The 24228-nt window shown below is 34.5% G+C and overlaps 2 protein-coding genes across 8 annotated transcripts in view; one reads left to right on the forward strand and one right to left on the reverse strand.

Annotated features, from left to right (window-relative positions):
- Nucleotides 1-10703, forward strand: part of LOC129282120 (protocadherin-15-like) — a 46823-nt gene extending 36120 nt beyond the window's left edge. For 6 of the 7 annotated variants that reach the window (XM_064113044.1, XM_064113046.1, XM_064113047.1 and 3 more), the window contains 3 exons: nt 581-681; nt 1185-1419; nt 4268-10703. In XM_064113044.1, the coding sequence (XP_063969114.1) occupies nt 581-681; nt 1185-1419; nt 4268-4843 (912 nt within the window). In that variant the 3' untranslated portion in view covers nt 4844-10703. Of the gene's footprint in view, nt 1-580; nt 682-1184; nt 1420-3085; nt 3145-4267 lie in introns of all 7 variants that reach the window. The other variant, XR_010296457.1, reaches the window with a different exon arrangement.
- A 329-nt stretch (nt 10704-11032) lies between these two features.
- On the reverse strand, nt 11033-21594 carry LOC129282119 (glyoxylate reductase/hydroxypyruvate reductase-like). The gene is made up of 7 exons (XM_064113050.1): nt 21351-21594; nt 18586-18789; nt 17830-17946; nt 15728-15918; nt 14041-14176; nt 13491-13621; nt 11033-12984 (listed from the first exon to the last, which is right to left on the reverse strand). The coding sequence occupies exons 1-7, from the start codon at nt 21563-21565 to the stop codon at nt 12863-12865; spliced, it is 1116 nt and encodes a 371-aa protein (XP_063969120.1). The 5' UTR covers nt 21566-21594; the 3' UTR covers nt 11033-12862.
- Between the last annotated feature and the right edge of the window lie 2634 nt (nt 21595-24228).

Genomic DNA, 24228 nt, shown 5'->3' on the forward strand with positions numbered 1-24228 from the left:
AAGCTCCAAGTAATACAGAACTCTGCTGCAAGATTGATAACCCGAACTAAGAAGTATTCTCACATAACCCCTGTCCTGAAACAGTTACACTGGCTTCCGATCAAATCACGTATAAACTTTAAGCTACTGTTAATTACCTATCAATGTCTTAATTCCTTGGCCCCAGAATATCTCAGTGAGAAATTAATAAGATATGTCCCTTCACGTAATCTGATATCTTCACAGAGATATCTGCTGAAGTGTCCAGTTGTTCAGACCAAGTTCTATGGGGAGAGGTCATTTTGTCATGCGGCCCCTAAACTTTGGAATACGATCCCTTCTTCCATTAAGGAGGCATCTACATGCTCTGCATTCAAAAGTCGCCTTAAAACTTATTTGTTTAAGCGGTTCTATGATTGAGACAGTCTACATAATAGCTTTGATCCTCTCTCTTCTTTGTCTATTTTTCTATTAAGCGCATAGAGACGCCCATGGGTAGTGATATGCGCTATATAAGCAACGTCGTATTATTATTATTATTATTACTGTAATTATTCTTATTTTTGAACATCCAAACTTAATTTGTTTCTCTTCTCTTTAGGAACGTACTCTTGAGTTTGGGCCTGAAGATGAGGAAGCCCAAGCTGTAGCCGACAGCATCCTAGCTGGAACCAGTACTATGCCTGAAGATAACCTCATGAGGTAGATTCACTTTAATCTTAAGTTCAGTGTTAATGTTACACTCTTTTTTGTGTGGTGTCAAATTTGGCTCAGTAAGGCAACAGTTCGTCAGAGTTCAAGTGACACAGTTCCCACATTGGTATGACTCAGAATAATGTAGCATCAGCTGAAAATTCCATGGTGTAGAAGCACAATTGAAAATGTCTTCCCTAGCTCCACCTAATCTTACACTACCAATATGGGCCATATTACATTAATAGCACAACACCTACTGAGATTCAATCTTTGACCAGTTTGAGCTTGATGCAGTGTTAATTCCAAAAATTGACTTGACATCATTACCAAACTTGAATTCAACTTCTGTTTAGTAATATAGGGACCTTCTTATGGATAAAATCAATTTTAAGAATCTATATATAGACCATTAAGGTTCCTTCAAATTGATTTTTTTCTCACTAAGTTTAGGCAGATTTACTTATCTTATATCTTGTACCATACATGGATCTCCCATTTTCCTGTTCTAGATCTGTGACAGCCACTCTACCCGGCAGTGCTGATCTTGAATCCTCCCCATCCTACAGCAACCAAGGAACCCTCCCGGCCTACTCCAGGACTGATGAACTACCTTCTACCTTCTTCACCCCCGGGACCGGGTACACGAACCACGCCCTCTCCGTCGATGATGAACCAGACCTCAAGAGGGAGCTCTCATCCTCTCCGTACATGACCAAGTCTAATCCCCTCATGGGAAGGGATGAGGTAGGCCAAGTTCTTGTCTATTCAATCCTAATGTAGACCTTCCTAGAGTAGTAAAGTGTAGTTTAGTATTATTATTGCCTAGTCTAGTCTAACCTATTTTGTACCCTAACCTCAATCTCACCCAAAAGGTCCATCTATTCTTCCCTTTTTCTCTTACTTTTTCATTGTTTCTCTCACTAATTTCTTCCTTTGTTTTCGATAGAAAAACAATAATTTCATTCAATTTGAAAGAAAATGTGTTTATTGATGAGGGCATGCAATTCAAATCTACTTTGAGTATGGGGTAGATATTAAAGGTGTAATAGTTCTGACAAACACTTCCAGAAGTTAAAATGCTAGATAATCTGATTTCATTTGTGACACATTGGAATGATAATGTTGATCAAATATCATGGATTGTTTAGAATTTATTTTTCGTTTTAATCTTCTTCTTTAACTATAAAATTTTTTCAGATTGTCTGTGTTTTTTTAATCTGATAATATGTAAGAGATCATACATGTATATATAATCAGCAAATTAGTAATTAACTCTACTGAAATAAGTTGAGGTTGTCTATATATATATGTATCCCTTTCTTCTTGTATATCTTGCATTTTTTTCAGCTTTATATCTTTGGCTTATGTACGTGCAACATTAATATAATTCTGTGTATTATCATAATTCACTCATGCCTTATTGTGTTGGATCAAGATCTTAAATGTGTGCATTCTTTGGATTTACAGTATATTGTGTATTGGAGTTAGTTGGGTGCTGTAATTTAACAATCAACCAGTGAATTCAGAAACAGAGTTTAGTCATTGATAGTGAAATAAAGTACCCTTTGAATATTACTATTTAATTATTACATATATTATAATATGTATAGAAGCACTGTGAAAAAATATATGTGCAGTGTATTTGTAAATGGCCGGGTAAAATAAAGGCTTAAATAGTCTTATATAGTCTTATATAGACTGAAAAGCCTCTAAACCTAACCCCCCCAAAAAAAAAAATATGTATTACATGGATAATAACCATGTTGTGACTTTGTAATTGGTATGTACAGAGCTCTGTTATAATGATCCATGTTTTTTTCTGGTTCTTTGGGCATTTGCCTCAGATCTAATCTTGTCTATTTTTTCTTTTCTCTTATTTTCCCATCCTTCCCTAATACCATCCTGCATTTTCATTCACATACACAAATTATTGTTTCTCCATACAATTCTTCTTTAATCTATTTCTCTCTCTTGTATTCTGAATATTTGATTCGATCTGAATTTACATAATGCAACTTTGACATTTCTGCTAAATGATTTAACATAATTAATCTCCTTTCAATCATGTAATTTACATCTATTCTGCTTGCATATACATTGTCATTTCTTACTCATTCTAAATATTTTTTTACTAAATCTTTATCATTGATAAACTCTCCTAATGAAAATGTTCTTAACTTATATTTCATATTTTCTTATACTGTAAATATTTCAATTTCACATTTACTTTGCCCAATGACCTTTGACATTTCATATTTTCACATCTTTTTTCATTTCATCATCATCACTAATAAAAATATGCTAAATTTGCTTAAATTTGAATCATACCAAAAAATTAATTTTACACACATACCCACCCTCTAACCTTTGACCTTTCATCGTCATTCTCTGGGGGTCATTCACGTGTCAGCTGATCTAGGTCAACTACCTCCCATCATCTTGATCTTTTAGCTTCAACTTTCTGTTCTTGTAAGTTTTCTGCACTTTCATGTACTACTACACCATGTCTCAATAAAAAGCTACAGTCGTATTTTAGATCCATTTGGGAATGTGGTTTTGTTAATTCTGGCAATGTTCACCTGTGTTTTTTTTTTTGGAGGGGTTACAGAAATAATCGTTACCCATTCTTGAGTTCTCCATTATTTGGAAGTTATAAACTATTATCTATGAGTAAAATATATATGAAAAACAAAAAAGTATTCGAAAAAAAATTTATTACTGAAGCGTGAATTACAGCATATCTTTTCCAACAACTGAGAAAAAAAATATGAATCACAATGCCTTCAGACAGAAACGATTTAAGGTAATACATTTTTTTCAATAGTAGGCAATTTTAAGTCAGATATTTATGAAGACAACAATATTTGGGAAAGATAATATTCTCCTTATCGCAACTTACTTTATTGAAATATGAGGTGACCAAGTATCATGAAAAGAACCAAATTGCAGAGTACAAATCCGGCAATTTTAATGTCATATATTGAGACTCATTTCTTGTATCTCTTTTGCAATCCATTTCCAATTTCAATTTCACTACTATAACTATGACTCATATTTGTATCTTTAAGTCAGATCTTTTTTACTTTAAACTAACACTTGTGAATTTACTCAAGTATCTATATTTTTCAGTTTTACTAATTTAAATTTATTTTTCCTATAAATTTCAGCACTTACATTTTCTGCAGTGATCTTTGATCCTTCATTCCATAAAATTTAAGAATTATAGAAAAAGGGATTGATATAGACTATACTAGTTGTGTTTGCACTGGCTGTGTTCTACCATATGTAACTGATTTGTGTGAAGTTACAATTGTTTCACATGCACTCAAGTTATGACATGTGTTTTTGTGCAATACATTTGTAATCAGTTCATCAATTAAATAGGTTGCTTTTCAAATGGTAAATAATGTTTGGGATTATGAAAGATAAAACAAAAAGAAAGCACTTAAAGATATTGTTCTGATCCATCAGACAGTATATGAGAGCAGAACATAATTTTTATTTATGATGAAAATATTTTGAAGAACCTACAGCACAAGGCTGTTCAATGTATCCCATGAATTTCATTTTCTTTTATTTTTCATTTAACTAGGACAAGTCCTACACGCAATCTGAGGCCTCATCTAACCCATCTAAGTCAACCTCCCCTTCGGGAAGCTTTGACCCTCGCAAGCCATACCCTAGCAGTCTCGCTGATTCCTACACCAACAACATCCACCTCGTACGAATGGGACGGGCAGACTCCCGACCAGGCTCCATCGACAGTGGACACCAGTCTCTAGATCGCAGGGCCAAGACGGGTAGTACATCCGGGACTCCCATAAAAGTGCCCCCTCCGGTTGCCCCAAAGATCGCCCATCCAAGTGCCTTCGGGAACATCCCTCCAAACAGCGATGAGGAGAATGTCAGTGATGAGATCTTGAACGGAATACAAGATGACCTTTCCATCCCGCCCGTCCCAGCGTCTGAGATCTCCTCCTACTCCTACACTAACTCGCCATCCAGTACACCCCCGAACCCCAAGAGGGCCGCACCCATGCTTGCTCCACATGGTGTGAATCCTGCGGACATCGATGTGTCAGGGATTTCCGGGACGAGCGGATCCCAAGAGAATGATCTTTCGTCTGAGCATTGGGAAGCCAGTGATGTCATGACAACAATTTTATAAAAAAGCCAAATTTTCCAGTTATTACCTGTCAAACATGCTGCAAGTTTATAGGAGAAGTGCTCTTTTAACAGAATTCTTGGAATGCAGCGAATTCTAAAAATATAATCTTAATACATTCTATAAAACTTAAGATATCTTTATTAGCCAAAACGGAGGCCCTGATGATAAAGGATATTGGTCAGGACTTGTGAATAGCTCTTTCGAATATTCACGATTGGAAATCCAAAGTTGCAAATATTTGCACCACTGTTCGCAAATATTGTTATATATGAAATATCAGCACAATTTCATGATTGGCATCCTGATTGCCAACATTGGCACTCAATACACTCAAAATATATTACAACTCTGCATATTTTGTGGTGAATATTGATGCAGGGTCATCAACAATTATACTTATTTTTGCAATGTTGCAAATAATCATATAATATGTTTGTGAACTATGGTTAAGCCTTTCCTCATTCACATCCAACCTTCAGGAGTACTTGATTCATAAGGAACGGCCAGAGGGATAATCTATATTTTATGGTGTGCTGGGAAAATAAAGGTTTTAATCATATGCTAAGTATAATTATACCTTCTCTAATAAAGAGAAACTAGTAGATAAGTTTATGTTTAAAGCAGTAATATTTTTGCTCTGTGTATTATCATTCGCTTGAGTATACTGCTGAGATGTTGTACATATGATATAACAGCTAGTGGTATACTATAAACAAGGTTATGAACCATCCATTTTTCATATTTACCCTTCCAGATGTAAATTAAAAGTAGACATTTCCTATGAAGAATACTTACAATCAAGTTTGCATTGCAATGCAAACTTGATTGTAAGTATGTACACATTTTAGTGCCATTCATTTTAGTGCAATAAGGATCTTTTTATAGTAAGTGACTATTTGAAATAGAAGAATGAGAGAAAGTAAATGTAAATTTTGGCCATGTTTGTGTATATAATCATTTTGACAAATATTGTATAATGTGTATAAAATATCACCCCCTCCATTGGTGTTTCATGCATGGATCATTAGTATTGTGTAAAAAATATAAACATAACTTATACATGAAACAAGTATCATATTTTATATTGAAGTGTGCTACCCATTCATTTCAATAATAACAGATATATTAACATATCTTAATATATCATTTTATTATAATCCTATTACTCACTCTGGAATATGAATATTTCAATCCAAACAACTTTGTAACATTATCCGCCCATTTATTTACTCACTTTCTAATGTAAGTTCTTGCCTCACTCAAAATTCAGCATATTTTGCAAACGGTGTTCTATCAACTTATTTATTCTTTATTTTACTGTTATTTTTTACTTTGTGGCTCTAAGTGAAAAAGCCAGCTTTAAGGGAAATTTGCTGCACTAGATTTTAAAAATTAAGTTTTATATCTGTGATGGTGTGGGGGCTGTCCTCCTGGAATTTTGACTTTTTTTAGAGTAGGGAGAGTGTGAAAGTGGCATCTTGTACCCCTCCCACCCCCCCTCCCCGGACCAGAAAATATCACAAAATCGTTTAGGATGCTGTATACCCTTCATGCTACAAGAAGAAACATAGAAGGAACTTTTTATACTTGTTAGGTGTAAATGTCTTTCACAAGTATTTACCAAAGTACTGATGTTTGTGATACATGCCTTATTGTACTAGCACTGTCTACTTCATCGGCTGTGAGTGAAAATGTAAATATATTTGTAAATTATTCATTCATTGGTGAAAAAATATGTTCACTCTCTAATATAACTATTTTTGCCATTTTTGACTGTCTTTTATTTGCAATACTGGGATAGATAAGGTATTTTGGGGAATGGTTTTCAGAGTATTTTTGCATACAACATTGGTGGAATATATTTTTTAAGGTGATCAATATATGGTTGTGAAATACACAGACATTCCACATGTAGAGTATGATTTCAATTCATTATGTAGTATAAGAAGATTCTTCAAAAGCTGTTGGTCATATTGTTGCCTATTGAAAAGCATAATCTTAATTTCTGTAGCAAACGGAGTAAAATTAATCAAGTAAATGTTGAATATAATCATAATTGATATATAAATTCTCACACAAGTACTGTAGGTTTGTATTTGCTCCCATTCCTTCTTTGTGTTAGGTCTTTTAATGAATAATCTAATATTAACCTGTTGGAGAATGCCTGCATATACTGTGGAAAAGTGTGTTCTAGCATCGTAATTAAGCCAATCTCCAATAGGAAAAAATACAAATCTGGTGATGGGCACACGTAAGTGATCATACTTCTAAAATCTTGACAAACAATATTACCATTTTGTTGAAACATGTAACAGTAATTATTTTTTGTGTGATTGTTTTCTAAATTTTGATTTGTTCCTATTTATAAATATAAAAATTTTGATTTTTGTTTCAATCAGTGGAATTATACATCATCACCCCACAGCATCTATGTATATATATTTTTTATTTGTTTACTAGTAATCTCTTTTTATCCAGTAGCGCAACCTGTTGACTACTATACAGAATTCAGTAGTTAACAGGATAAAATAAGATAAACATGATTGTAAGATTATTAAATAAGGTAATAATTATATTATGAGTTTTCAAATAAAACGTGCAACAATGGTGTTTTTTTTAGTTATCATTTGCAGGTTATCTTCATTTTTTGTAGACAATAACACTGTGTGTATAATCAGATAACTGTTCTCTATTGTGTGTACTTAATTCTTGCGTTGTTAACATGTATTCTGATGAAAATGATACATTAGCAAATGTACATGAATGTTATTATTTTCATCAGCATTAAAACTACAGCATAGGTGTTCAAATCTAATTAATATGAAAGGAGATATGACATTTCTGTTAAACATGTACTAATTTTATTGGATATTATTAAATGTCATGCTAATTAGTAGTCCATATATCCTATCTGTTCTGTGGGTGGAAATATGTAATTTGAATACTTCTCACTCCCTGTCCATTACTTGTTAACTACATATCATATGTAAATAATATTGTATGTTATTTTTATATATTGGAATTGCCACAATATGAATTCATACATCTCTCTACGTAGAAAAATATTTCAATGTTGGTGGATGTAGTACTCTGTTCATGAAATATATATATATGAACATTTTTATCGCATAATGAGGGAAATTTCACTTAGTGAAAATGAAAACAAATGAATGTGAAATAACCCCACAAAATTTGAGGAAAAATCCTTCATTTTGGCAGAGTATGTTAATCGCTGTTGGCAAAAAAAAAAAGAATTTCTGTCTGTAAGCCATGTACATGTAGTTATATGATATTTTGTATGCAGGAGGAGAGTACTATACATTTTTCAAAAATTGCACAAGGGGAAATCTTATATTTATAAAGACTTGTCTGCCTAAGTTATCACAAACGTTTCACTGTCGTTGCACCACCTTGTGCCTTGATTCTATTAATATCCCATGTTGACACAAATTACGGTAATCATAGAATTGCACTTACATGTATAAGTCTTTGCAAATTTTTGACAAGATGAGCTCACCGCACTTTTATAATTCTCATTGTGATACCATTTGAAAGAAATTTAAATATATTTAGATATGAAAAATAATAACATAAAATCAGCTTATTATTTCAATTCTAGTTACCTTGTGAGTTGATATTGAAAACTGGAACTGTCCTGGAATTAATACTTCCATACAAAACAAATGTTGAATCAGCTTCAGTTTTGTTTACATTTGAATTCTTTTCTATATTAATTCCAACTTTTTAATATTGAAAAAACACTTTGACCAAAGCACTTAGTCATCTCAGTGTGAAATTCAAGATCTAAGCTATATATTTTAATGAAATCTATGATTGGGTGAATTTTTTTTAGACAAGCAATACAAAATTTTTTTTAATTTTTATTTTCTGAAGTTTTGAATAAGTCCTAGACTTTATATCATACTACACTTTTGATATTACTACAGTTTGAGGCATTTTGCAGAAAAGACTGATTTTACCTCCAATCTTTAATACACCATCTTATTTTGCTGATCCTATTCATGTTTTATTACTTATATCAAATATAATTATGACTTTCAAAATGGGATTATAGGCATGAATGTCAGAAGATACTGTTTTTTATTTAATCAGATGAATTGACAATTTGGAGGGTACATTTCATTTCCCGTCACTAATGGGTCATACAGTATAACTGAAAATATATCTGTGAATGTGCCTGACATATTTAAATAGTTATATAAGAATTGTAGATTTATTAATTGATGTAATATGTTTTTAGAATGATATTCACCAACGAATGTAGAGGGCAGCAATTTTTTTAATTGACTTGTATATTAAGTTGTTTACCACATGTAGTTTATCTCTGTCAATGTTCCTATTCCTTCTGCTTACTCTCTCCCTCTCTCTTTCTATAATTCATCTTTCTTTCCTTTACTCCTTCATCCTATTTATCTTTCTGTCTTTCTCTATTCTCTTTTGCTAAATCTATCTCCCTCCTTTTCCTATATCTTCTCCAAGTATGTTTCACTTTTGTTACCATCAATATCATCAGACCAAGCTAACTCTTATTTGATAAAGGATGCATCCAGAACACACAAAAATATAGTTATTATTATGGTATCTGTTAATGAAAATAGGATATATGGTGGCTTAATCTTTGCTAAAATCTTCTTTACTTTTTACATTTGAAACAAAAATTTCTCCCACTTTATAACCAATGTACATTTGAATAGTAAATACATTCTCAGAGAGTTTAATAGAATTTTTTTTTTAAATGAATGATTTCTTGACAAAATGGGGAAAATAATTATGTCGTTATTAGGAAATATTAACTGTTAAACTTGACAAGAGTCATATATGTTTTAAAAGAAATTCTGCACCCATCAATTTGTTGGTGTATGCCAAAAAAGATCTGATTTTATACATCACTTGTTCAAAAATGACATTTTGTTCTACTTCTTTAGGGGCATTAGAGGACATCTTTTATTCTATGTAGAATTGGATGATAGAAGAGGGAAACATTCAACTCTGCTTTGAGCTTATTAAATATTTCTGAAATTCATATGGTATATAAATTGAATTAACACTTTTGTCATTATGTATATTATCTTTTTTTTACACAACTCATGTTACTGTAAGTACACTATTATGTATGAATATGATGCCCTCGAATTATTTGCATATCTCAATCTAAACTCTTTATGGCAAATTGCCTATATTTTACGATTGCAGATGGCAAAATCTACTTTTAAGTTGTCATTTTGCTCATTTGATTTTTGTTTCTCATGCAATATTTGAATTTTGAATGGAGAGACATCATATATGTGTATGCATTACATGTACATCAGTGGCGGATCCAGGGGAGGGGGGTACATCCGGCCCATACCACCCCTTTTGAGAGCCATAATCAAAATTTGCAATGTAAATATACCGTGTGCCCCCCCTTGCTTGTCAAATTTTCCATGGACGAAATGACCTTCAATTTTAGGTGAAAACCTAAAATGTGCCCCCCCCCCTTTAGAATATCCTGGATCCGCCCCTGATACAGTCCATAGTTCTTTTTCGTTTTTGCTTGTATTATAAAAGAAATATAGATTGCCATCAATTTATATATACGATGTACAGGGTTTAGAAAGTGGAGAGTGCAATTTAATAAATTAAAAAAACACCAGATTCATAAAGCTGCGTTTGTATTCTTTCGATGTCAGTTCTAGTGTAAACGGAACCTGCATATAAGTTACACCTAAATCACAATGACATCCCTTCTTGATTTAGAGGTTTTGAGGAAGTAACTCAACAACTATGTCTCTACACTTATTGTCTAACTTGTGATTCAGTGGCAGTGTCGTATCCGAGGCCGTCTCAACCAAGACCAAGGCCAATGAAAAAACATCATTTTTTTTACCTGTCAAATCCAATTGACGCTTTTTGTGATCGATATATATAGAGCTTTCAGTTGTTCCCTGGTATTTGAGCCATGTATTTTCCAGATTTTTTATTTCATTTTTGTGGAAAATCATGTAGATAAGAAGTACCACGGTAAGCAAATTAGCAAAACCGGATAAGGTTGAGGGCAAGACATCAGGCTTCAAGACCGAGGATGCGATATCCAGCCTCGAGCCATACAACACTGTTCGGTGGGTACTTGGAGTTAATATTTGCCTTATGGTAGGTAGCACACACAATACACCTGATAACAAAAAGAAATTATTTTGATAAAGATGTTTATTACATACATTTCACATGCCTCAATTTACAATTGGCACTCAAAGCATAACTGCAGTATATAAATACAGCCTTAAACCATCAGTTTACATCTAGCTCCTATGGAAAACTCTGAATGCCCATCTTTCATTAACTTAACTTAAGAAATACTAGTATGTGAAAACCATCTGTATGGATCCACTTACAGTACACATTTTTTTTCAAATTTGCGAGCAAAAACCCTGATTTTTTTTCTTTAATTGAATGAAAGGAGAAATTTTGCTGGGCAAGTGGTGCCCTTAGTAATCAAACTTTGGCAGCTATGAAAATCACATTTCAAAATCCACCAAGTAATGTTCATGAGTAAAACAATGAAGTGAGTACAAGAGTTAACAAAAATATGTAATTTGGAGCTATTCAAATTTATCTTGAATATTAAATTACCCTTGGAGATAATGCATTGCCAAATGCATACTGTTAAATCTACTTTTCTTCTAAAATGTGTAATTATTAGAGCTGAAATGACATTGAAAATCAATTTAGCGACCTTAAAATCTTGTCACATGATTTTTAATTTTGGTCACTCTTTACAAGTATGCAAAATTTTTATGGAGTAAGCTTTTTTAAAATTTTATACACTTAAGATCAAATTCTAACCTCAAATAACCTTTGATCTTGGTCTATCCATTATAATATTCTATCTGAGATATGGCAATTTGTATCTTATTTAGCAGCACCAGAAATGAATACTGATATGGAATACAAGAAAAGGAATATGATGGCTGTCTATAAAGACAAATTATATGACACTATGTGTCTACTAGGTGCTACTTTGTTAAAAAAAAATATAGTCAATTTTGGGATATGATCCCAGCAAACAAAACAGACAGAAAACTGACATTTCAAATGACCTCAAAAACAAATAAATAGAGCAGACATTTCATCACAAATGAGGTCATTTCAGACCTGAAAAGACAGCTTCATTAAGTGGTATAGATCTCTCTTCCATAATGGGTTTCCAGCTTAACAGACTTAATTGACTTTGAATATCAAAGAATGGATACTTTAGTACACATGGGTTAAATATGAGATATTCATACAGTACTAGTGACAATAGTGAGGTATCTTCATCATCTCCAAGGTCAGCAATAAATAATTTTCAGCTGCACTATTTCTATAACCTGGTTGTACACAGATTCTTGCATACACATTGTAAAAATACTTCCATGACAAAATTTCTTGGTAAGAACTAACTCCAAACTACAGGGGTGTTTCAGTTAAATAATCTGGGGTTTCCATTTAGTTCCAACATACCTTTATACAAATTAAAGAAGTTCAGTTCTACTCAAAAGTTTGATATGTAGTAAATGTCTGAAACTGATAAGGAAATATTGATTATACTGCATCTAAAAAACCAGTGTATGCTGTAAGGTCCAAAATGGACTGAATTCTGCTCATAGTTTGGGACTGTTACAAAACATTTGAATGAAAATTTTCGGCTGTTTAAAATAATTTCTTCAAATGATTTTCAAGGCATCAGAAGAGTAATTTATGTCCATTTACATTTTTTGCTTTACTATATCCTCATTAATAACATGGAAGTCCAATATGATCTTTTCCCCCATTTGTTTTCCCTTGACTTACATTAATCCTCAAGGACTACAATGCGAGGGTCATATTTGAAACAAAGCATTATAACAAAGGACACCCGAAAACAAAGCCATTGTGGAGCACCAGAAGTGTGTTATTTTACAGTCAAGAATACTAGATAAGAATCTGCTATCATCATTCTCTTTGGATTGGTAGTATAATGGACAGATCCCTAGACCTGGGTTACAATGTAACTTCTTCAGGCATCTCTTCACTCATGAGACCTGCTAACAAGTTTCTTGAAGTAAGTATGGACATGGCTATTCTTGTCTCCTCAGCAGCACTGCCGATGTGGGGGAAAACAACTGGAAAGCAAGGGGAAAAATTGATTTTAAATCCTAAAGCAGTGATGGAAAGAATTGTTTTGGCATTTAGAAAAGAAAATGATTTTAATAGGATACATAACTCTCACCATTTCCAACACATGACATGCATGGAGGGTACAGCATTTGAACTTTCATCCTTCCATAATTGAAAGAACATTGCATTCTATGATTTAGGAGATGTGAATCAAGAATGACATCTTATTTTTGAGGGGAGAGGTAAGAATATTAACAAACTGGACATTTCTACAAATAAAAAACAATTGGTTTACAACTGCTGGAAAATGGCACGTGTTGCAACTTATTGGCTCACCATTTCTCTTAATTCCTTTTCCAAAGGTAGATTGGCTGAGAAGTCAAACCATTGTCCCTTTTAAGTTACATTTCAAAATCAATATTGACTTGCATTCCTGCAAAAACTTTAAAAGAATGTGCTAACTCTCACACATAACTACGTGATTGTGGATATAACTTGATGGAATACTTACCACAGTTATCTAGTTTGAGGAGAGGATGGTCAGTGGGTAAAGGTTCAGGTGTGGTCACATCCAGACCAGCTGCTCTGATCTGACCAGTGCTCAAGGCCTCGTAAAGGTCATCTTGATTTACTACAGCTCCTCTGAAAATAAGGAGAGCAACATAAGAGGACAAAAAAGAAAAATAGAATTAGGTGTTATTTATTTGAACTGACCAGTTGTCAATAGGGCTATGCAATAGATGAATGATAAAAATAAAAATGAAATCATACAGCTTCAATTAACACAGAAATGCATGACATTGTATCCATGATCAAGCCAACATGTTCTGAATTCACAGACAAGAAAAAAAGTTTATCTGTAAAGCTGTTGATGTCTGCCCATACCCAAACAGTGTTAATTGAGATGTTAGATAATGCCTCAGCGTACAGGAACGCAAATTCATATAATACAAGTTTACAGAGCTTAACATTCCATAACTTCAACACATACCCAAACACAAATATATGCATACTATGATTCTTCACCATATTTGCAAATTACCAGAGGAAAAAAAACTCACCTGCTTATATTGACAAAGATGGCATTGGAGCTCATCATCTCAAAGACTTGTTTGTTAAAGAGACCTTTGGTTTGAGCATTGAGAGAGCAACTGACCACCACGAAACCAGATTCTTTGACAAGTGTCTCAAAGGGAACTAATGAAGACAAAATAGAGAGAAAATCAGTTATCAAGAAATACATGTACATCACCGAGAGATAATTCAAGAAGGTAATATTCAGGACAATGACCTTATGCTGCAGTTTGGCCCAATAAATTTTTAAGTAGAATTGTAAGTTTTTATACATGAGAAATAATAAAAATCTTAACACTCTAAATATATTTTCTTATTGTACATCTAAATTGTTTTAAAGCCTTCACCTAATTGGTATCATTGTCATTTTGGTTAGATTCCCATTTAAGGGCAGTAGTATGTTCTGCTTACAATTTGTTAAAAAGGATTTTAAAAAAAGTTTAACTGAAAATTGCTGGTATTTTTCTGTACAACAGAGAAGTGCTGGTATAGTAAGAGTATGTTACAAGAGATCCACATTGTGCAACTTGAATGTGTTAAGTATTCTGACAAGGCCGTTACAAAACATTAACGTATTCCTATTTTGACAACCGTTTGACAACTGTAGACTTTCATATAGGTAGATTGAGAGTGACATCAACAGAAAATTATCTTTCAGAGTCAAGAAAGAGGGAACATTATTCATTTTCTTTAGTCTCCAACTAAATCAAAATAATTTCAAGGAAATATGGAAAACGGAATGGGCATTTAATAGAAATAAAGATGTGAAATATCAGCAACTTTTGAGGAAGGCTTTTTTTTTTTCTTTCTTATACCCCCATCGGTTAACCCTAACTGCTCTTTACTAAAAGCATTTTAACATTTTTAAAAATGAACCCAATTTCTCAAGCCTATCTTTGACATTGTTAAAGAAAATCAATATAGTGGTATGTGTACTCTCTTGAAAATCAAAGCATTCCGATTTTTCCTCTGACGAAACACAGAACCCAGTCAGTAAACCCATTTTTATATTCATTTCTTGCCTATGGTTCTGCATTTCTGCTCAATCAAATATTGTGAAAAAAGCTATCCAAGAAAAAGTTTCCACAAGCACGCCTGCAGGCAAAATAAATTTCTTAATATTCTGTGCACATCTTCATTTAATTGCCACTATGAATCCAATTGTACGATAGAATTATCAAAGTCAGATTGAATCACTAAGTTGGTCATACTTCCAAAGTTTGATATACAATACAGGTATGGCTTCTGATTCTTCTTTATATACCACTGCCAGACCTGCCAACCTCTGGGAATAAAAAATTGTATTCTGTGATAAAAACAAATTGTATTTCATAATAAAATTTGTAGCGCGCACACTCATCTCTCAAGCTGCATGCAAGCTAAAATGCGCACTGCTCTTGCAGGTGAAAAAAAAACATTGAAAAATGTGTATATCTCACCCTGGATTTAACAAACGAAAAAAAAAACCAAGTTACCAAAAATTACATTGATCCAATAACCATATTTGTGTAAGTTTTATGAAATAGAGATAAATAGAGATGATTTTTCTCAATATTTTGTACACAAAATCGTATTTTTAAAAGAAAAATCATACTGTCGTATTTTGGTTGCAAAAACGTACTAAATATACCAAAAATGTACTGGTTGACAGCTCTGCACTGCCCTTCGACCTACCAAATTCAGCTGGCAGACTATCTGCTTCAGGTTTCTTGGTGTTTCCAGAGTAGAGGAATCTCTTGACCCCAAATGGCTTGAGACGTTGGGCGATGGCCATACCTATCCGCCCTAGTCCAACTAGACCCACTGTACTGTTAAGAAGACCTGGTCCTGTTAGCCACATCGGCTTCCAAGTGCCCCAACCTCCGCTACAATCAGTAGGAAGAAGAAATGATTAAAAAATAATTAGCAAACATGCTAAGATTCAAGAATTGGGCAAATCAGTAGGAAGAAATAATTAACACTTAAGTGCCTATATAGGCAGCCCAGCTAAAGCTGGGGTAATAATAACATTATCAATATCATGTAAAGCAGGGCCCGCGGGTAAAACATTTTTTGGAACTCAAGAAGTAACCCTGGGTAAATATGATGTCATTATTAGCATTATTATTAGTAATCTCCCTTATGAGAGGTTTTTACCAATGTCAAGGTGCGGCAATTCTATGGTAAGTGCTACTAAAGTGAATGGTATTCATAATTCTGTAATCATACTTTCTTTGATCAACTAAATAGTACTGAGTGTCTCACTTATATTTTCTCACAAAAAGTAGCAATGCATACAGAGCATACCTTAGACAACTACTTATGTTTTGAATTTGTATTGGAATTCACTCTGTAAAACAGCCCACAGTGCTCTGTAACAGAAGACATCAACTGTTCATTAAAGTGTAACAGTAAGTCTATGGCTAACCATTTACAAAAATATATTAAAAAAACCCCTTATCATTATGAATATTAAGCTAGGTATCTGTTTGTTGGGCTAATTGCTAAACTCCATGAAAATACTCAAGTCACATAGTAAACTGACTGTGAGAAGCGAGTCCTTCAGCAAATGACTGACATAATTTGCCTGAAAATACAAATGTCAACAACAGACAAATTCAAAAGAGGTACATGGACAAATACTGGCAAAACAAGCACTTCCATAACTCACTATGCAAAACTCATGAAGCAGTTATTTTCAGTAAGAATTACCTTAGTTATAACCTTACAAACCAGGAATTACAGGTTTGCACCTCCATCAAGGGCTAATAACAAAATCTTCAAAGGTTCACAAGGAATGACATCATATCAGCAGATACTCCAATAGCCTATCGGCTCCAAGAATACTGACAATCCCATAGTAAAAAGTTCAGAAAAGGTAAAACTAAAAAAGTCCATATAATTGGTGATTCGAGAACTCTTTACACTGAAACCTATCACCTCTCAAAATGAAATTGCATTGCGATACGATCCATCTCCGGTACCGACATTGAAGATGTATCTTACATAGCAACAAGACTAACAAATGAATGTGAAGTGGAGGACGTTATTTCAAATCAGAACAAACAACACAAATTTATGCAAAATATGAACATATGCTATTCCTCTTAAATATTTTATTGATTCACTCAAAATTTTACTTCTCACAAAGAAATGTAATAGCGCCCCATTTAATTTCATTTCTTTGATTAGTAGCTTTTAAGAGTGCATAGCATATAAGGATTGTAGTTTATATTTTCCCTTGAGATAGATCTAACATTTACAGGATTGAAATGGAAAACGGTCTCTGTCCCGATTGTTTTTATCCTGTGTGGTCTGAAATGCTAGATCACCGGTGGTTTGGGGGCTCTGCGTGCACGCGTCCCTAGAATGAGGGAGTCACTTACGCACGGCTGTGCGCAAGTACGGAGTCTCGCTCGCGCTTCCTCTCGCCGGCCGCCATCACTTTGGAAGTCGGATCTACAACGAGGACTTGTTTCTACCAGAATACATCTCATTCACAAAGTACCAGTGCTAATGATTGTTTCATCATTATACTTCACACCAATATCTTCACTAACATACTTCACATAGTTCTACATCTACATTTGGCTGCTTTTTGCTGTATTCTTTTTGGCTGGCCAGTCAGCAACGGTAACTTAGCTTCACCGAGCTAGGTGAGTATTATTTCTCCCACCCCGTCCCGTTCCCCTCCATGGAATTTATCCCTTTGAATTTCACACCTGTATGAATGTATTTGAATATATAAATCTTGTACTAGATGATGACAATGTCATACCCCCTGATCTGATACTTACTTTTTGACATTGGCGATGCCTTCAGAGAGTCTCCTTGATGTTGTTAATAGAAGACCTACAGTAAGCTCAGCTGTAGCATCAGTTAGAATACCTGGCGTGTAACCTATACGGATCCCTCTGAAAGATTATCAGAAAATGCAATTTTAAAACACACGTTAATATCCAAGAGACTTTATATGAAATATAATCCCAGTCAAATAATTTTTTTCACCAGACATGTTCCCCAACTTAAAAGCTAATAGTTGCAGAGAAAAGGGGATTGCAATACTTGCAAGTTAATGTAAATATTGCAACCAACTCTAAAACCTAAATGAGATCTATATAAACAGAGAAAGAAATACAGGAAGAGAATTAGAGAAGTATAGGAAAAGAAGTAGAAGACAGAGATATAGAAAGAGAAAGTAAAAGGATGAGTAAGAGAAGAGAAAATAAAGAGAACAAAAATGAGAGAGCAGGAGAACAAAGGAGAAATGAAGAAAACAAGAAAAGCAACAACGTTCTCCCTCCAAAAAATATCAATTCAAATGAATCAATAAAAGAATAAATAAATAGAATCAAATAAATTTAATTCATAAATAAATGAGAACAAAATATCAAAATAAATCATATTACAAATAAAAAGATCATTTCAAAAATTGCAATCAAAGTATAAATACAGTAGCACTTTCCTACCAAAATCTCATGCATTGCTAGTTTTGTAACCTGGTATCACTCATAAATTATATTACAAAGTAACAGATCTATTGTTTCACCCACCTCTTCCTGCATTCATCAACGTTGATGTGATCATAACCTACAGACAAGGTGCTGATGACTTTCAAGCTCGGCCCTGCAGCATCCATCACCTCGGCAGTGATACGATCTGATAGAAGACAATAGAGACCGCTGATGCCTGGTACATTCTGGAGCAGTACATCCTGAGGGACAGCATCGTCAGAGTCCCAAATTGATACCTCACATCTGTAAAGATAGAAACGGGACAGGTATTAAGACCACAATCAAGTAGAGAAACGGTATAAAGAAGTTAACAAGAGTGGATTAAAAAAGGAAACATAAATGTCGTCTTTGCCTAACCAAACATGGTTTGACAATGATTGTCTCTTTTCTTCTAAGGTCTTTGGGCCAACACTGCACTCGGCCCAACCATTGCAAAATAATTTTCCTTGACAAAAGCGAAGATCTAGATTTATTTATTTATTCATGCATGTTCACAATGTACAATGTAAAAGAATACACAGATAATATATAAATATATGAAACACAAGTAAATAATTAACATACAAAGGTGTTGCAACATAAGCTAAAAGCTTGATTGGTTGAAGCACCTTTAAACTGGTTTTGCATCCAAGAAAACAAAATAAAAATGTAAGAATAAGGGAGAGGAAAGAAAGAGAAGAATGTAAAAGTGAAAGACTGCTGAGATATAACAATTAAGTTTCAAATTGTTATGAATATATGGTATAGTAATTCAACAGAGTTAAATTCTTAATCTTCAATTACGAAGAAAAGAAAGAGAGAAAACAAAACTACTTACATGTATACGTTACTAGCACTTTACAGATACTGTAATTTTGAAAGGAGATTGTGCTTTACAGCCAATTTAAAAGAATGTGAGGTTTTCAAGTTTCGAATATTATGTGGAAGGGAATTCCAAACGTCTGAACCATGGTGTCTGATTGATTTATGAGCTAATGCGGTGCGGGGATTAACCAAATGTATGTTCGATGACTGTCGCGTGCTATATGAATGGACAGTGCTGTTAGGCTGAAACATTAAAGAAAATGAGTCAGGCAGCATATTGGCATTAAAACGAAACATAAATAAGGCAGTTTGCCTTCAAGCACTTCAGCTTTACAAATAAGGGATTTGTATGGTCTCTGTAACCAGACCCAGTACATATGCGAACTGCTTTCTTTTGCAGGAGAAATATATTGGTAGTTGACACTTTAGATGTAGCCCAAAGAACATTGCAATATGAAATATGTGGGAGTACAAGAGTATTGTATATCATCAATAATATCCTATCATTAACAAATGTTTTTACCCTATATATAATACACCAATATTTCTAGAAATTTTGGTAATATGAGTGACATGATCACTCCAGTCTAGATTCTGATTAACATACACACCTAGAAACTGTGTACACTGCCTTTGTTCTATTTCAACTCCATCTACTTTAATGCTTATTTGTTTGTTACCAGTAGATTTCCTCCCCTGAAAATGAACAAAATTAGTTTTTCCTAAATTCAGGGATAACAGGTTACTCCTGAACCATAATGTCAGCTTCGGAAGTTCTGAATTCAGTTTGTGCTCTAGTACATTTAAATCACGATGTGAAATGAAAACATTAGTATCATCTGCAAAGCAATTGTAATGCAAAGCAGCTGAAACATCACAAATATCATTAATGTAAATGAGAAATAGAAGTGGGCCTAGAATAGACCCCTGTGGGACACATGTTAAAGAAGAAACATCCGAGTCAGTACCCTTGTAATGAGTATATTGTCTTCTAAGAGATAAATTACTTAAAAACCATTGTAGAATCGAGTGATCAAGTGTATCAAAAGCTTTGCTGAAATCCATGAATACACCAACAACATGCTCGCGAGATGCTAAGGCAGTTGAAACACGATCATAAAACTTTAATAGTGCAAGGTCAGTGGAATTGGATCGTCTAAATCCATATTGTTCAGAATTCAAATACTTATGATCATCCAGAAATTTATAAAGCCTGTTATAGACAATTCTCTCTAAAAATTTGGATAAACTGGGTAGTATTGAGATTGGTCTATAATTAGATACGGTCGCTGTATTATCTTTTTTGTGAATTGGAACCACTTTGGCAAGTTTGAAACTAGGAGTAGAGGGAAATACTCCTGTTGACAAAGATAGGTAACAGATGTGTACCACCGGGGTTATAATTGAACCGATAATCTGCTTTAACAAGGGCGTGCTTAATTCATCATAACCACAAGAGTTACTATTCTTAAGAGTACGCTCTATATTTATACTGCCATAACACTTCAGAAAATTTCATTTTTGGTTTAATAACAAAATATTTGGTCTAGTGAGCATCGTAGCAATTTGCGAAGATAGGCCTAATTCATTTTCAATAATCATTGTGTCAAAATAATATTACTCATATTTTCATCTGCCAGAGGGAAAACATGGGAACATTTTAAATTTTTTTGGGGGGATCGATCATGTGCATCGATACAAATGCTTCCTAATCCGAGCTACATGTACATGTAGGTACATCAGACCTGATGGCGGTGTGATGTAAGACTGACAGCTGCCATATTCCAAGCAGCACTGCACTAACCACCAGTCGATCACCATGTTCACTGGGATTGAGTGGGAACACAATCATACGCTCCGCCGCGGCCGCGGTGGAGCTCCGAACTAAATTCGCACAGAACCACTGCTACACCACTACCAATACCACTTCCACGGCCACAGTACTGCCAGTGTGTTAATCAGTACACGTGCAAGGAAGCCTATCGTATGATTATACTCACTCTTTTGATAGTAAATCAAGGCCTTCTTGGGGGATTTTCCGAGTTACGTAGACTCGAGGTTTTCCTTCAGCATTCATATTGACTGTTTTTGCTATGGACCTTCTAAACACAGCGGAATCGACTCCTGAAAACCGGCAACTTCTCGCACCCCAACAATGCCTGTAAATTCCCCGCACAACGGCTGTAGTTCGTACTCGTACAGCTGCAAATTGCATGGTGTACTGACAGTACAGGGAATGAATTTTGCGCGGCGCCGCGAGCTAGCTGGAATACTAGTAAGTGGTGGACCTTTTTACCACGTGACTAAAAGATACACCTGTCACTTTTTTTTTAATAGTGTGCGCCATCAAAAAGACACAAATGCAAATAAGAGTTCATAAATTTACTTCGAGTCCGGGATTTGTGTTTGCTTTATATTGTCTTACATTTCCAAGTCTTGCCTGTTTTATTCACTCGTCTTCCTCTTCTTATTTTTCCTAGTGTTTTCCTCATAATCATATATCTTTCCCAATCTTTTTCTTTTGTTTCTTTCTTTTACCCCCTTTTGCTTTCTTTTTTTGCTCCGCCAATGGGGGGGGGGGGGGGGGTCGAGTCATCAGCCCCCTGGATCCGCTTATGCATTATAAAAAGCTACTTATAGGCCTATGCTAACTTATGATTCAAGTCATGACAATAATACCAATACCAATATGGTAAAAGTTTCTGAACAGCTATCACTAACAAGCGTGAGCTTATATATATTATAGTCCTATATGACAGGAAAACAGGAAATGAGGACACTTGTAATCACAAAGGAAACAAAATTGATCGATCTGAAAATGCATAGGAGTAGCTATGCTACATCTTATTTTTTTTCATAATTTTGACCTGAAAAAAAATTACCCCCAAATTATAGGACACATATTCTTTAAATTGGGGAATTGGCCCCTCCAACTTCCAAACACAGGAACAGAATGTAAAAAAAATCAGATTGTTTATTGGACTCCGTTGTACATCCAGGTTTAAATTTAAACACTAAAACAGATTGATGGGGTCCCGTCTACTTTTTATTTCATATACCATTTTATCCTCTCTCGATTGTTTTTTAGTAGTTTATTATGTTACCTTGGTTCTGTATTTTCATGTTGTCGTTAAATGATGTTTGTATTACTGCAGAGCCAGGGCGCCGTTGTAAAGCAGTTTTCACAACTGAATAGGAAAACCCTGCCGTATGAAATAAATAAAACAAAATGAATAAGCAAGGTATCAAAAGCACTTTTTTGTAAATGGGCCTCTAACATAATAATAATGATTAACATAATTTTGTATAGCACAGGCACTTATCACGAAACATGTCTCTAAGTGCTTGGGAACTGAACTGTTAGAAAGAGAGACGGAATTTCCGTCAGCAAAAAAAGTAGTACATGTATAGTTTACAGTGTAAAGACAGCGGCGTAACAGGGGTCGGTGGCCAGGGGGGGCAAGAGCCCAAAATTTCCCGGTCATATCATGGTATGAACAGGCGTAATGGTGTAATGAGGTGACTATTTTGAGAAGGCCAGATATTGCGTATCGGGCAGAATTTATCTTTAAAAACAGTCGCGAGCGAGCGAAGCGAGCGAGCAAAAATTTTGACATTTTTAATACAAAAATCCGATTTTGTGATAGATTTTGACATGATATCCAGAAAGCAATATATTTCACTCTTCTCTCTTTAGATATTTGTTTTGTGGTCTGTACGATACGCCACTGTGAACAGGATTCTTTGTGGCGTGAAGAGTAAAAAAAGAAGAAAAAAACAGGGGAGCAGTATAGCACATGTGCTAAAAATCTGCTTTATATAAGTCCCGAGCGAACGAAGCGAGCGAGAAAAAAAATCACCTTTTCATGAGAATCTAACTTTGAGCTATTTTTTGACATTATATTCAGTAAATAAAATCATATCCTACACTTTTCCTTTGCTTTTCTTTCCTCCTTTTTTAAAATTCTTGTTTGTAGAACTTTTTGGGGCCATGGCCCAACCCTTCCATACGCAGTGCTGTGCGGTTGGGGTCCGGGCGGACCCCCCGAAACTTTTTGGCATCAAAGCCATTTAAACCTCGCAGATTGCCGCTATTTTAATCAAATCGCGGTCATATACAGAATATAGCTTTTCCACAACACATTTATTCAACCCGGTTGCATAATGAACCAAATATTTTTAAAGGGCAAAACATAGCAATGTGGGAAAATTTGTATAAACAAGTCGCCAGCATGCAAAGCGAACTGGAAAAAAAATTGCCAATTAAAATTAAATTCTAATTATGTGATAGCTTTTTCCATGATATTCAGCAAATAACGCATTTCATTGTTTCCATTCATTTCATGATATACGTTGTCTCCTACAATTTCTTTTATTTTCTCTTGGGTGTGGAACCAAGACCCCCACCCCCCCCCCGCGCCTGTATGCCAGTGATTGATTGTGATTGAACGGGGGGCGTTATAGAGCCATTTGAAGGTTATAAATGAAGAGCCCCTACTGCGTGGGGTCTGGGGCAAAGCCCCGGTAGCTTATTTGCATAAAATTTAGCAAGCTTATAGCACAATGTTGTATGCAGTCCATCTTTTTTCCCGCTCTTTAATTTCAACCATCGGCAGCCCGGTCGTGTTGTTATTTTTTTTCCTTGTCCCTTTTCTTTTCCAAGTTAGTTTTTGACTAATTACTCTCCCTTCGTTTCCCGCTATTGGTTGCCATTTTGTCATCTTTTAATTCATTTCCCACCGTGCTATTGCATGACATAGGCCTATTTCGGAATGATTTGTTCTTTCTCAAATGTCAGTTCTTCTTTCGTACATTTTCCCGCTTTCCTTCCTTTTCCATTAAAAAAAAGGTTTTCTTCGTTTTCTTTTCCCTTTCCCT

Source organism: Lytechinus pictus, chromosome 18 (assembly GCF_037042905.1).
Source record: "Lytechinus pictus isolate F3 Inbred chromosome 18, Lp3.0, whole genome shotgun sequence".
NCBI classification, from domain to species: Eukaryota; Metazoa; Echinodermata; class Echinoidea; order Temnopleuroida; family Toxopneustidae; genus Lytechinus; species Lytechinus pictus.

Excerpts from the sequence above, each read along its gene's own strand:
- LOC129282119 (XM_064113050.1), bottom strand. The coding sequence starts at position 21,565 with ATGCAATTTGCAGCTGTACGAGTACGAACTACAGCCGTTGTGCGGGGA. Across the intron at positions 17,947-18,585 it reads GTTGATGAATGCAGGAAGAG|AGGGATCCGTATAGGTTACA; the intron begins GTGGGTGAAACA and ends ATAATCTTTCAG. Across the intron at positions 14,177-15,727 it reads TAGTCTGCCAGCTGAATTTG|TTCCCTTTGAGACACTTGTC; the intron begins GTAGGTCGAAGG and ends TGTCTTCATTAG.